Here is a 15,305-nt window from a genome sequence, read left to right as displayed (position 1 = left end):
AGAGCAATGGAGTGGGGGTACCATTTTAGAAGCCCTTGATGATTAGGTGACCAACTACCCTGAATTAAACAGAAACCTAAGGGAAGGGAAGGTGTGGACCCTCTGGGTATGTGAGGATAGCATTCCAGGAAGAAGAAAAAGTCAAGTGCAATGGCTCCGAGGCAGGAATAAACAAGACATGGCTTGAAATTGTGGTGCAGAGATATGATCAGAAGGGCCGCCAGCAACGAGAAGACACAAGATCTTGACAGCCTGAGTAAGGACTTTGTATTCTACACCAAATGACAAAGGCAGCCATTGGATTTAAGCAAAGTGACATATTCTGCTTTCATTATTTTAATAACAGATTTATTTAGAAACAATCCACACAGCATACAATTCATCCATTTAAAGTGTACAGTTCAATGGTTTCAACAAAGTTGTGCAATCATTACTATAATCAATTTAAAAATTTTCATCATCCCCAAAAGAAATCCCATACCCCTTAACAGTCACTCCCAATCCTCCCAAAGCCCAAGGTAACCATTAATCGACTTTCTGTCTTTATAGATTTGCCTCTTCTGGACATTTCATAGATATGGAATCATACATAACATGGATGGTCCTTTTGTGTCTCGCTTCTTTCACTTACCATAATTTTTTTCAAGGTTCACCCAAGTTGTAGACAGTACTTCGTATCTTTTCTTGGGCAAATAATGTTCCATTGTATGAATAGAACACATTTTATTTATCCATTCATTAGTTGATGGACATTTGAGTTGTTACCACTTTTAGACTATTACAAATAATGCTGCTATGAACATTCATGCACAAGTTTTTGTGTGGACGTATATTTTCAGTTCTGTTGGGTAGACACCAAGAGTAGAATTGCTGGGTCATGTGCCATGTTTCCCCCAAAATAAGACCTAGTTGGACCATCAGCTCTAATGTGTCTTTTGGAGCAAAAATTAATATAAGACCTGGTCTTATTTTAATATAAGACCAGGTATAATATAATATAATATAATATAATATAATATAATATAATATAATATAATATAATATAATATAATACCGGGTCTTATATTAATTTTTGCTCCAAAAGATGCCTTAGAGCTGATGGTCCGGCTAGGTCTTATTTTCGGGGAAACATGGTAGTATCTCTATGTTTAACCTTTTGAGGAACGACCAGACTGTTTCTAGAGTGTCCACAGCACTTTACAATCCCACCAGCAGAGTCTGAGGGTTCTAATTTCTCCACATCTTCACCAACACTTATTATGAACTGTCTTTTAGTAGGCATGCTTTTCATTTAAAAGCTCCCTTGGGCTGAGACGATAATGGTTTAGACCAGAGTAGTGGGAGACGTGGTAAGAAATGATTCAGTTCTGGAAATATTTTGGCAGTAGAGCTGGCAGGTCTTACTGATAATCTGATGAGACTAGGAGAGACAGAAGCTGTTTTGGGGCTTGAATGAGATAGTAGAATATTTCTCACCGTGTGTGAAGCATACCAGTAAAAAAAACACAGATAATTTTGTGTTGTACTACATGCCATTTAAATAACATTTAATCCCATAGAGTGAAAGTTATTCCCTGCACCAATCTTTTCTTTAACTTTTCATTACACCATGGAGAGTGTCTCAGGTGGGCACCAGTATCCCTTTAACACCTCAGCACTTGGTAATCTCTCTTTGTAAAAAGCCAGAGAAGGCTTTTAGGCCAGAGATTGGACAACACTGGTTTTTATTTTATTTATTCATTTTTTGTTTTTTATTCTTATAATTACTTTTGACTTAGAGCAAGTGATTTCTGTTTCATGAAAGCCACAATTTCGTTTTAAAATTCCCCTTTTAAGCTAAACCTATTGAAGTTTACAATGCGAAGCAAAATATTAAGTAACTCATGATGCAAAGAGCACATGGTCATAGCAAAATTCCAAAACCTGGATGCAAAGATCTGAAACTTGAGAAGCCGAGAAGTGGCAAGGGAAAAGCCCAGAAAGGGGTTCAGTGCTCACTTCCTATCTGGCTCACGCTGCCGTGATTCCAGTAAACCCCTAGAGTAAGCTATTTCCCAATGGACCCTGTAGGCTGTGTTGAAACTTTATCCCATGTCCTTTCAGGCGACCTAACCTTGAGCCAGTCCAGTCACCGGTTTCATCAAAGGTTTTAGTCAGGTGCGTGTGAGACAACCCTGAATGGAGGGCGAGGCCCTGCGGGGAGCACTTTGGCCCTTGGAGGCCTGGGAGTGGAGGCTGGGCTACTCCAAATCGGAAAAACTAGTCCTGGGGGTTTGGACCAGCTGATAGCATAGAAACTCTGGTCCATTCCCCAAAGCCCGAGTGGAGGCAGTTGGGACCGGGGTATATTGCACCCAGGGCCTCTGGACTGGCCCCCTTGTTCTGGAACCAGCTAAGAGTTTAAGAGTACAATATTTAGTACTAGAGTGGAGATTTCGGACCGGTGGCTCAGATGTGATGATGATGATATTAGTAATAATATTGCTAACAATTGCATGAACATATGCAGCACTCTGTGCCAAGCACCGTGCTGGACTTTACATGCATGAACTCATTTAGTCCCTCTGATAATCCATTTGCATTACACTTTTGAGTCCGTCGCCCCGCATTAGACAAAGCTACATTCAAAGTCTGGCTGTACCACTTGCTTGGTGTGCAACCTGAGGCAAGAGGTTTAACTCCACTGGGCCTCAGTTTCCTGTCTGAAATGAGAATGAGAATAGAACTCTTAGGGATGTTGGGAGAATTCACAGGCAAGGGTGTAGCACTGTACTTGCACGTGGTAAGTTGGCAACAATTGACAAGTACTGTCCTGCTTGTGGCAGATTTGATTTTCTAAGGAGAGCAAGTCTATCTTCCATCCTAGGTGTGCATCCCATATGGTCCTCTTACACTGTGATTGACACTATTCCCACTGAGAGCAGTGGTGGTGGTGGGGGTGGGGTCTCTGTCTTCCTCTTGAAAGTGGAACAGGGCATATGGAGGCTAGTGATTCCCAAGGCTGAGCTGTAAAGACAGTCTAGTTTCTGCCTGGTTCCCTCACTCTTGGAACTCTCACCCTGGAAACAGCCACCATATTTGATGTTCGAACTCAACCAGGAAGAAAAAACACAGAGAGAAACCAAGGCTCCCAACAATGAGCTGGCATAGGAGTGAGTGGGCCTTCAGATGATTCCAGCTCCCGCCTTTGAATCTTTCAGCTGAGGCCTCAGACGTGGTGGATCAGAGATAAGGCATCCCTGTGCTGCCTTGGCCAAATTTCTGACCCACATAATCTGAGCATGACAAGTGGTTGTTTGATGCTATTAAGTTCCAGAGCAGTTTGTTACACAGCAACAGATAGGGATCACTACCACCGTTGCTTTTCTCACCTGGAGAAGAGCTTCTTACAGCAAGGAGAGTGCAAGACATGACGCCTCTAGCCGAATGGCTTAGAACACTGCAGGCGGAAAGGAGGCCCCAAGACTGGACCCACTAATGTCCTTTCTTTGTTTTTCCCCCCTTTAAACTGAAAAGGAAGTAGAGTATGGAAAGGAATTCTTAAAGAACTTCCACAATAGATGGATGATTTTAGAAATAGATGGACTATCATTTATTTTTATTCCCTATTAGATATGCCCATTGGACAGATGAGGAAACTGAGGCTCAAAGAGATTAAGACATTTGTCCAAGGACTCACAGCTAGTGCATGATAGAGCTGAAATTCCAATGATACACACTGCTACTCCCCACAGCTCATTTTAAATAGGCAAATAACAATTTATGTAAAGCATGCATTATATATGGATTATACAATCCATATATAATGCATCAGCCCAGTTATTAAGGGCTTGCTATGTGCCAAGCTGTGCTGGGCACTTACATGAATGTTGGGTCCTGCCCAATTCTTCCACCCCTTGTCCTACCTGCCTTCCCTCAATCAGTGTGTGCCACCCTCTCTGGGGCTTTTTTCTGCCCCTCGAACATGCCAGGTTCTTTGCGTTGACTGCTCCCTGTGCCTGCGTCTCTTTTCCTCCCACCTTCCCTGCCTTCCCATCACAGGGGCTGGGTTCTTCTCCCTTAGACCTCAACTCAAGTGTCACCTTCGCAGAGTGGCCTCTCCGGCCACCTAATCTAATGAAACGTAGCCGTCCTCAACTGTACGTCACTCATTCTGTCTAAAATCCCGAGGTATCTGTTCCCTTCACAGCATGGTTCATCATTTGCAATTATTACCCATCGGATTAAACTCCACGTTCTCATGGAGTCCAAATTGTTCCTGGCCACATTCCCAGTGCCTGGAACAGAGCCTGAAACAGTAGAGGCTCAACAAATACTGAAGAATCGATCACGCATTCAATCATTGTATTTTGTTGTTATGACCATCAATCAAAATTATGTAATTCATTCAACAAATATCCATTGAGCATCTACTACGTACCAGGCACCATTCTGGGTGCTGGGCAAAGGCAGGGATGAAATTAAAGTTTCTGCTCTCATAGAGCTTTCATTTTAGTACCTTTTTATAATAGAAGTGAGTGAAACATAGAGCATATCACGTGGTGCTTGGTGCTATGAAGAAACACAAAGCAGGGAGAGGGGAGAGAGTATGAGGACAGTAGTGGCGCCCCTTTTCCCCTTCCCCAGAAGGGGCTCGCAGTGCCTCCCCCTGACTTTCCTCACTGAGCCCTATACCACCGTCTGCATCTTTCCGTGTGACATTTTAGTCGTGGCCTCTGCAGCTCCAAGAGTAATATTGGCTTTGAAGCAATTCCCTGCAGGTGGACCTCAGGCTGAGGTTGGGATAAGTCCCCCCCGTAGGTGCCCTGGGGGTAGTCAGGCAGCTTGGCCTTGCAGGGTCTTTCCTCACTCTGGGGAAGAGGGCAGGCCCCGGCCTCCCCTGGCCTGGAGCTGCCACTAACTCTGGGTTCTGGGCAGAGAGTGAAGGTTTACAAACACGAGGCCTTTGATCAGAACCAAACCCCCAGGGTTCTGACTGTTTTTTGTTCCAAGCTGCAGGCCAAAACCAGACTCTGCTTTGCCTCTAGCCGGGAAGACTGTGGGTAGGTGACGTTTGTGTATGTGTGTGCGCGTGCGTTTGCAGTAGTGGGAGGAAGGCTCACGCAGCTCCTTGATTTTCTTTCCAACAACCAGGCTGGGCTTGTATGAGGAAATTCATTTCAATTCAGTAAATGTTTACCGAGCACCCACTACCTTCCAGGCACCATCATAGAAATTAGGGCTGGAATAGTGGAGCCAACAAAGCCCCGTGCCCACTGAGCAAACAGGAAGTGACTGAGCGCGTGAATGTAAGACAGCAGGTGCTTTCCAATGGGACTGAGATAAAGCTGGGAGGCCGGTGGGGAGGGTGGGGGTGGAGGTGTTACCTTTGACACAGGGTGTTCGGCAAGATAAGGTGCTGTTAGGCAGAGACCTGAAGGCATGCAGGAGGCAGCCATATGAAGATCTGTAGGGAACAGTGTTGCAGGCAAAGGGAACAGCAAGTACAGAAGCCCTGAGTTGGGAGCAGGACTGCCTGATGGAAGAACTGTGTGGCTGACCGAGTGAGGAGGTCGGAAATGGGTGGGGTGGGAGCAGGTGGTTCTCTTGGCCTTGAGGGAGGTGAAAACGCTGGAGGGTTTTGAACAGAGGAATGGCAAGATCTGACAAGATCAATCAGGGTGCCCCAGGCTCTGTGTGGAAAACAGGCTGTGAGGGAAGAGGCAGAAGCAGGAGGTCCAGTGAGAAGGCAGCTGCAATGGTTCAGACAAAAGGCCATGTGGCCTCAGCCAGCGCGGTGGCTGTGAAAGGGTACAGAGCTGTGCGTTCTAATCCTGTGTTCGTGAACTTTTGATCGAAATGTAAGACATACAGGAGTGTACACACATCATAAGCGCATGCAGCTTGATGAAGTTTTACAACCAAACCCACCCATGTAACCAGCACTGAGCTCAAGAAACAGCACTTCCCCACCCTCCCTGAAGCCCCCAGAAGCCTGCTCTGAGCCACGATCCCTCCCCCAAGGGTAGCCACTCTCCTAACTTCCTGATTATATTTTAAAAGTAAAGTGAACAGGATTTGCTGCTGGGTTGGGCAGGGGTGTGGGGGTGAGAGAGGGGAGTCCAGGGGGCTCCCAGGTTTGGAGCTGAAGCACCGGATTTGTACAGCTGTCCTTTCCTACCATGGGAGCCTGGATGGGAGTAGAGCCCAGCAGGTCTCTGGGTGGAACCAGTTTTTTCATGAATATGTTGAGTTTGAGATTCCTGTGTGACCCCTGGAGAAGATACAGACCATCTTACCTGGGAGTTGCCAATTCAAATGCCTACAGGGACCGGTAGCACAAGGCTGAAGGGAGCGGGGAGTATGCAATTTTTCACTTTCCTCTTAACTTTATGAGAAGAACAGCAGCACAAGTGTGATGATAAATGGTGACCGGCAGCTGGCCTCAGTCAAGGTGGGGATTGGGGTGAATTGGCGAGCACAAGCCCCCCTCTAACAGGGGAGATATTGGAACTGGGATCCAGTGTGGCAGGATCTCCTGACACTGTTTCCAGAGGTCAGATATTTGGATTTTTATATGAAACCATGCCAATTGGTTAACACTGGCAAGCCAAAAACACTATGGACCCAAGAAAAATGTCTACGGGCACAGCAACGGGTCTGATCCAGACCAAATCTTTCATTTTATAGATGGGGAAACTGAGGCCCAGAGAAGTTGGGGATTTTTCCCAAACTCAAGAGGAAGGTGGTCGCAGAGATTGGCCGGGCTGAACCTCAGTCCAGTGTCCCTGCCTCTTGGTCCATGGAGAGAAAGGGCTGGAGTCACCTGTCCTTGCTCCTTCACTGTGCTGTGGAGAGATGGTCCCTGGGGCCCAGGGTGCCTCAGCCTGACCAGAAAGGCACAAGATGCATGGGACAGTGTGGCTTTGGGGGACCTGAATCTGCATCTCTTGGCTGGGAATGTTTTTGGCTTCGAACGACAGAGAACCTGATGAAAGCAGCCGCAGCTTTAACGATGTTTACTTCTGGATGCAGTAAGTGAAGGGAAAGACGTTTGCGGTCTGACATCCCTAAGGGTGGACTCACAGTCTGCCCATCTCTCTACTCCATCGTCAGCTTCTCACTGACCCTTTACCTTTAGGAGTGGCCTCCGGTCTCCAGATGGCTGCTGAACCTCCAATTATCATCACTGTACCTAAAGGCAAGAATTGTTGATGGGCACGTGTCGGACTCGGGATGTGGAGAGAATCCTCACACCCCTCTCATCTTCTGTAAGAAGCAAAATCTTCCCCAGAAGGCTCCATGCAGATTCCCGCTTGTGTCTTATTGGCCAGAAAACGGTCACATGGCCACTCCTACATCAAGGACCAGTCTGAGCTTCTGGGCTAAAGCCATCTTCCACTAATAAATACCTGGACAAACTGAGGCTCTGTCCAAAAGGAGTAAGAAGGGGTGGCTTCTGACAGGCACCAGACGACGTCTACCACAACCTCTACCATTTACAGGCTGACGATACCGAGCACGTTGCTCAGCATCTCTGAGCCCGTTTCCTCATCTGTAAAATGGGTCAAGAACTATTGTTTCTGCCCCCCCATCAGCCATTTCCTGTCCTTAGGAAATACCCTGATTTTCCTCAGGGCAGTGGTTCTCAGAACAGCAGCCTCAGCATCACCAGGGAACTTGTCAGAAATGCAAATTCTCATCCCAGCCCGACCTTTGGATTCAGAGACACTGGCATTGGGGTCGGCAGCGCGGGAGTGCGCCTGGGGACCCTTGGCTGGTAAGGGGAGCAAACGACGCTGTATTAGAAGCGCCTGGGGATGGGAAGCCATCAAACTTCTGAATAGAGGTGGCATCGTCTGGCTTTAACAGGGCACCTCTGGCTGCTGAATAAGGAAGAATGTAGGGGCCAGGGCAGAAACGGGGGAGCGGTGGGGAACCACTGATTGCAATGGTGCCAGGAAAGACGAGGGGATTTCAGGGTGGCCGCTGGACTTCCTCATTGTAGCTCCTTCAGGACCCAGCAGAGCTGGACGCAGCCAAGGTGCTCAATCAATACCTACTGAATGAATGAGTGAAGAAGTAAGGGAACGGATGACAAAATGAAGACAGGAGGGATCTAGACATCCCCACGTGGGTCTCTCTCACTACATCCTGAATGATAAGCGTGGCGGCTGCTACCTGTGGAGGCTCAGCTCAGGTGGCGAGTAAATGAACAAGTTCAAGGGAGGGAGGGAGGGAGGTGGGCAGAAAAGAGGGGAGGAGGAGGAGAAAGAGGTAGAGGGAGGGAAGGAAAAGAGAGGAGGGACAGAGGAAGGGAGAGGGGAGAAGAGAAGGAAGTGGAGAAGGAGGAATGAAGAGCCAAGCGGCTCTTCCAGCAGAGAATGGCAGTAACTTGCGACCTCTGGTGGCAAAAGAGAGCCACTTCCGTGGGCTCGGGAAAGGGGAATTTGGTGCTTTGGAGCTGCAGTGCCCTGAATTCAGGACCCAAGAGGAGACTCCCAGCTCCCAAAAAGAGGGTTGGGGCAGGCCCGTGTAAGAACAAGGGTTCTAGCAGTCAGGGACAGCAGGGTTAGGACTAGGACCGGGTGAGTGTGGCTCGTACTAGGGCACAGGTTTAAGCGGTCCCCTAAAAACTAATAATCAAAACAAATGTTCTCCAGTAGCCCCCTGGAGACCTTTGAAAATCACGTTATATAAAGCCAATACATATTAGTGTAATATAAAGACGTGCCACATCCAGCATATCATTTCTTAAAAGATCAGTGGAAAGAATGTGGGCTTTGGAGCCAGGTAAAAGCACCCCTTGCAGCTTGTGACATCTTGGATAAGTTCCCCCGCTTTTTGAGCCCGTTTCTCCATCTGTAAAATAGGGACCATACCTAACAGAGTTGTTTTAGATCCAAGATGAAAACTCCTGGCACAATGCCTGACACGTAGTAACCAGGCGTTATTAGTTCCCCTCTCTGCTAGTCACCACTGCCCAGGAAGGGACGTTTCCTTTCATTCCTGGCCATCTGCCACATGCAGGGTACTAGGTGTGGTGAAGGAAACAGACATGGTCCTGGTCCCACCCGAATTTTCCCTCCACGAGAGCAGGTGCCGTGTCCACGCTGCGTGTCGTTATATCCACTACCCAATACAGAGCCAGGCACACAGAGGGCCCTCAAACATTCACTTGCTAGTTGGAGCTCACAAGGAGGAAAGGTTTATAATATCCCTCACACACTCCTTCTTTGGGGGAAGAAACTGAGGCCCGGCAAGGTTAGCTGTGAGCTAACTAGTGGCACTTTGCATCTTAACTCGGTTTTCCACCCCCCATCTTCCCTTAAACCAGTATGTGGGACACTTGAGTCATTTTCAAGCCACTTCACCGTTTCTACTCTAGCTACTTACTGTGATATAAATTGACTTGCTTTTTTTACCTATACAAACTACAAGGACATTTGTATCAATCGCTTATCTTAATCAGAAGGTAATCATAAAAATATAGAGCAACAAATACAAAAACAATGTTTATAAAATTATAAGTTTCAAGTGCCTCAAAGTTATAAGCCTGCTTTTTAAAAAGGAGAAATTAGAGTTCAGCATCATTTTTTTTTACCATGACCCTCAAAAAAATATATATTTTACATCAATACGCAGTATACCCTTGTCTGTATATACATCTGAAACAAGTCTCATAAAATAGTCACAATACTATGTGATGCACTTCGATATTTTCTGGTCTCTGATTCTACCACATTTTTAAAATGCTGATTGTATACCGTTTATATTGGTTTCAAGAGGAATCTGTCATAAACACAATAAAAAACAACACGAGGTTATAGGGCTGATAAAGATGTACTGTCACCAGCTGAGACTGTCCTTGTCTCACCAGGACTGCAAAGGGAACAGCATTCTCACGTGCTCCGATGTTTTCAATGCCGTACCCAGGCACCTGAGGCGTAAGCCTCTCCTAGATTTATTTTATAAATACCCAATTCTGCCGAGAACATGTCTTAATGTACATGGTAAGCTCTTGAGAACAGTCGACTGTAGGTGATAACGACACTTAAACAAGCACGAGCACAGCACTAAAAATCTCTCAACATATTTATTTTGGTCTGATCGCACACTGGTAATTTACCTTGAAGTAAATAGCTGAACTGTGGTCGTCACACACATTCTTCTACCCGACCATGGACCTCTTTCTTCCTCTCAGGCGCACTTCATCTAATTTTTTAAGCACTGGCCTGGCCTTTTTGGAGGAGGTGGAGTAGCTCTTCAGAAAGGCTTCAAACACACTCTCGGTGTTGGGATGGGTGCTGAGGAAGGCTTTCTCTAGCACGTAGAGGTCAACTCCCTTATCTTCTGGAAGTGCTGAAATGAAACTCAACCCAAAGTCTATGAGCACAATGTTCAACTGTTCCAGGGGGGGTTTCAGGAGCATGTTCGAGGTGGTGAGATCCCCATGAATGAGGTCTTCGTCGTGCATTCGAGCCAAAACCTGCCCAACTGTCTTGGCCAAGCCGAAGAGACTTTGGGGAGTTTTTTCAGTCTCCATTGTGGATTGAATATAATCTCGAACAGTCACTGAGGCTTCGATTTCTTCCATGTATAAACAGTTGGAAGCATAGTCCACAAAAAAGACAACTGGGGCAGCTATCCCTGCAATCAAGACATAAGCAGTTATTGGATTAGATTCTTTTTTTTAATGGTAAGCTTAATATTTCAAAGACTGATCCAGTTTTTTACAGTGTATACCTGCGTATTTCAGGAAAAAGACTGAGAATGCTGCAGAATGGTACAGCTTAACTCATCTGGAAGTTTCCCCCGCTCGTGCTCAGCATGACTGTGCCTCAAACCACCCAGAGCTAAGTTTAGTAATGCCCAAGCTCCCTCCAACTTCCCACTCTTTGAGGAGTCTTCATTTGTCATACTTATTTCCTAAAAAGCAAAACAAGGAGCCAGAAGAGTAAGCATAGCCCAGTTAGAGCAGTTTCTACCTGATAAGGACACAAACAGAGGCCAAGTAGAGTACTGGCTTGGAGATTCATGTTTGCAGTCAAAAGGGCAGGTTCAAATCCCAACTCCCTTCATTAGTTGTGAGGAATGAGTGAGGAAAACAAGATGAAGTCAGTATAGCTAAGGTGACTTAATATGAAGTCTGTAGCGTCAAGCTGACAAAACTGGTTCAGACCAAATGATCTGAAGCACGAAGAATGGATTTTACTTTAACTAAAGCCTAAGGACTTAAACTTTTGAACTTTTCAGTTGTGCCTCAATGGCTGGAGATTATATACAGAGGATATCAAAAAATGTATACACATTTTAAGAAAGGAAAAAAATGTATTAAAATTGTAACACAACGCTAGCATTCATTTGATTAATGCCATCTTTTGAGTGTACGTCATACTACACCTCGCTACCATAATTCAATTCAACTTCAAAAAGTAATACATAGATAACATCTCTTAAAATGTGTACATTTTTTGACACCCCCAGTATAGAATGGGGATGCCAAAAAAAATGTACACAAGTGGACACTTTGGTCAATGTTGCTCAAGCAGTAGTTTGCTGTAAATCAGAAGTGTCTGGACGCTGATGGGAACCACTTTGAGCACCTCCTGTAATTGCAGAAGTCAAATGTGACTTGTATTCATCTTTTGTTATCGGTATATATTGAGTATTACAATTTTAATAGTTTTTTCCTTTCTTAAAATATATACACTTTTTTTTTTTTTTTTTTGGCACCCTCTGTACATCCAGACAGCCTGACATCCATGATGCAGATTACCAGTCATCTAGAAGATTACCATCGTGGACCAATCCAGAAGCTAAGAATACAGGACTGATTCTTCTCAACAATGTACTTTTTACTGTAAGAACTCTCACCTTTCCTCTTGTCTTCAGAACACTGAGTGTTACCTGATAGTGTTTCCGATTTGCAAACTCTAAGACCCTTGAATAAAACTTTGTCATTTTTAATTTTAGCAAAGCCTCCTGATTCATTTTTACTTTGTCAACAGTTGTATAACCTTAAAGTCATATTAACTTCTCTATGTCTCATTTCTGCTTCTATAACATGAGAACAATACTTCCAATGATTTAATGAGTCTTTACTGAACGTCAATCATGCTCAGGAGACTTTTCTAGATACTGGGAACATATCAGCAGGAATGCAGCAGGAAACAAGGCAGTCACGATCCCTGCTTATTGAAACCTATCTCCCAGAGAGGGTGAAAAAAGAAAATATGAACACACAAATAAATTCATTAAATCCAAGCAAGGGCAGAGACGTCTGCTTGTTCACTACTGAATTTCCTCCATTTCTCCAAGCACCTAACAATGTCCTGGTGTACGCAGGTGCCTAAAAAATACCAAAGAAAAAAAGAAGATAGGAAGTGTAACAGTGAAAAGCCCGTTTTTCAGAGTGAGAGGGATATGAACTGAGAACCTGGTTGTGGGTCACTAGCTTTGTAACCTTGGCAAGGTACTTCCCCCCTCTGAGCCTCAGTTTCTCATCTGAGAACAAGCCGAGGGTAGTGTTGCACGATGGTGTTCTAATAAAAAAAAAAAGCGATTTAATGAAATAGAACTTTATTAAGCGCCATGTGCCAGTCACACATTCAAATGTAATACATGGCATACATACCTCATCTAATGGTCCGAGTATCCCTCTGAGATAAATATTGTAACTATGACTCCCTTTACAGCTGAGGAAACGGGCTGAGAGGTTAAATAACGTGCTGAAAAGCTACAGTGGTGTCGGTATTAGACCCCTGCGAGCCTGGCTCCACAGCAGCTACTTGTAAGTACATCTGCTTCTTAAACGTGATGAGATGATGACCAAACACTGAGACGGTACAAATGGGGAAACCGAGACTCGGATATTAAACACGTTCCCAACGTTTGAGCAACAATGGCAGAGCCGGGAACTGAACTACGGAGGTGCAATAGCTTCAGGACAAACGCTCGCCGCTCCAAGGCCAAGCGTCTCCTTAACAACCAATGAATGACGTGAGGTTCGAGAGGATGACATTTCTGAAATACACAAGGCCACGCAGAACGCACGGGGCGCAACCGAATCCCTGACTCGCTTCCCTTGGGCCCCCGAGCCCGGCCGCCTTACCTGCGCGGCGGCAACGGAGAAGCGCCCGGGCCTCCTGCACCGTCCTTCGCCGGCTGAGCCGCGCCTCCAGAGCCGGGTGCCGGTAGCCCTTGGGGAAGCGGTGCTTCACCATGGCCGGGCGGCCCTGGAAGCGGCCGCGGAACACGCGCGCCTCGGCGCCCTGCTTTACCAGCTCCAGGCCGCTCAAGAAGCGGTTGCTCCGCTCGCGGGCAGCAGCCAGCGCCGTGGTCTCCGGCGCCGGCTCCCCGCTCACCTCCGCCGCAGCAGCGCTGGTCGCGGCCATGATTGCCCCTCAGCGCGGCTGCTCGGCGCCCTTCGGCTCTCTCCGGAAGTTGTCGGCTCTATTTCGGCTGGTTCCGGAAGTCCTCGGCCCTCTTCGGCCAATGGAACGCCGACACTTCCGCTCTGTGGAAGTTAATTCCGCTTGCAACCTTTCGGCTCTTACCGAAGCCCTTCGGCAGGGCGCTTGGAGCCCGGCCTGCCAGTTATTCGGCTTTTTTTCTGAAAACTGCGGTGCCTCTCCTGAAAAACTTTTTCCAGAATCTCAGATCTTTCCTGCAGTTTTGCCACTGAAGAGGTCGCACAAGTACCTGTCACACTGTGTGATGCGGCTAAGAGCATCATTTCTCTTAGTTTCAGCGTCATCATCTTCAGAAGGAAGATAATTAGTTTTACTTTGGCAATTGTTTATTAAAATTAAGTAAGATGTTGCTCGTGAGGGTGCCTGGTGGGTATGTTTATTTTTGATATGTCTGTTTTCCTTCTCCCTTCATCGGGACCCTGTTTGAAATACTGAAAAATGATCTTTTGGTCCTAGGGTTGCTATGACGCCAACTCTCAGCTCTGCATTTTCGTCCATACACGCGGCAGTCACCTTTTCAAACATCAGACCCTGTCTGTTGGCAAAATGTGGTTTCCAGCACCTTTCATCAGCCCAGACTTCTCAAAGCTCACCCAGAACCAACTCTATTTATAACGTCCAGTGTCCCAACTGTGTGGCTTTATTATCGTAATTGTGATTGTCTACCTAGCCTTCTATCTCTAATGGTTACCGAATCTGTCTGAACCCCACCTTTGGAAAATCCACTGTGCAAACATATTTACAAGTCCCAGGCTTGCTATGGTCAGATTGGTTCGGGCTTCTATGATAAGAAACCTAGTTTAAAACCTTTCAATGGCTCCCCACTGTGCTTAGGATAAAGACCTACGAAGTCCTGCACGGGACCTCTATGCCCCTTTTCCAGACTCATCTCCTGCCAAACTCCCCCTTTGCTCAGATCGTCAAATACAATTGCCTTCTTTCAGTCTCTCATTCTTGCCAGGCTCCCCCTTGCCACAGGGCCTTTGCACCTGCTATTTCCCACATGTTCTTTCTTCCCTTTGTTGCCTAGATGCATCTAGACATCCTTCCATTCTCAGGAATGTCACTTCCTCAGGGAAGCCCTGTTTAACTTCTGAGAAGGGGGAAAATTCAACTTTTATAAGCTCTGGTGTTCCTATGAACCTCTCTTCTTTTGCATTGCCATAGACTGTCTGTGTTGTATGACTATTTGATTAATGGCAGGGTTTTGTTCCTCATGGGCTATGGATCTGAGGGCCTTAGGTTCTTGCTGGCTATTGCCTGGAGGCCCCCCTCACTTCTTGCTATCTGGGCCTCTCCATCGGGCAACTCATAACCTGGCAGGTGGCTTCATTGTAGTGAATGAGTGAGAGATTAGGAAAGGGTGAGCAAGATGAAAATTATCATCTTTTGTTACCTAATCTCTAAAATGATATCATCACTTTTGCTGTATTCTATTTGTTAGAAACGAGTCACTAGATGGTGCCCACCCTCAACGAAAGCCATTTTTGAGGATGGTACCAAAACACCTGATTAGAACTTTTTCTTTCTCATTTGGGACAACAAATGAAGAGGGATCCTCTGTTCTCTAGGAGAGATAGAACCTGACAGCAAGCATGCAAATATCCTCATGACTTAATGCAAGCTACAGAGATCAAAGAATATCTAGGGGCTTCATGCTCATTTCCATCATATAATGGTTATCTCGCAGGAATGGGACAGCCCAGGCCTTGCGGTACCAGGTCTCCTGGTGACAATACCAAACACTCATAGATGAAGGTGGCAATGGCCAAGAGGCCTCCTAGGGTTGCTCACCAGGCCAGAAAGGCAGGAGAACGTGATGGATAAGTGCCCAATTTACCCACAAATGGG

General features: G+C 46.1%; 1 protein-coding gene across 2 annotated transcripts; it reads right to left on the bottom strand.

Annotated features, from left to right (window-relative positions):
• Window positions 1–1,035: 1,035 nt before the first annotated feature.
• TP53RK (TP53 regulating kinase) lies at window positions 1,036–13,424 on the bottom strand. 2 transcript variants are annotated; one of them, XM_074318094.1, is made up of 3 exons: window positions 13,094–13,424; window positions 10,109–10,629; window positions 1,036–7,174 (listed from the first exon to the last, which is right to left on the bottom strand). In XM_074318094.1, exons 1-2 carry the CDS (start codon window positions 13,374–13,376, stop codon window positions 10,151–10,153), a joined length of 762 nt encoding a protein of 253 aa, XP_074174195.1. In that variant the 5' UTR covers window positions 13,377–13,424; the 3' UTR covers window positions 1,036–7,174; window positions 10,109–10,150. The 2 variants fall into 2 exon arrangements, with proteins under 2 accessions (XP_074174195.1, XP_019605291.2); XM_019749732.2 differs by lacking the exon at window positions 1,036–7,174 and having other exon boundaries at window positions 10,057–10,629.
• Window positions 13,425–15,305: the final 1,881 nt, after the last annotated feature.

The sequence above is a fragment of the Rhinolophus sinicus genome, linkage group LG13, assembly GCF_036562045.2.
Source record: "Rhinolophus sinicus isolate RSC01 linkage group LG13, ASM3656204v1, whole genome shotgun sequence".
Lineage (NCBI taxonomy): Eukaryota > Metazoa > Chordata > Mammalia > Chiroptera > Rhinolophidae > Rhinolophus > Rhinolophus sinicus.
Note: the sequence above shows the minus strand (reverse complement) of the source record. Positions and strands in the feature narration are given on the sequence as shown.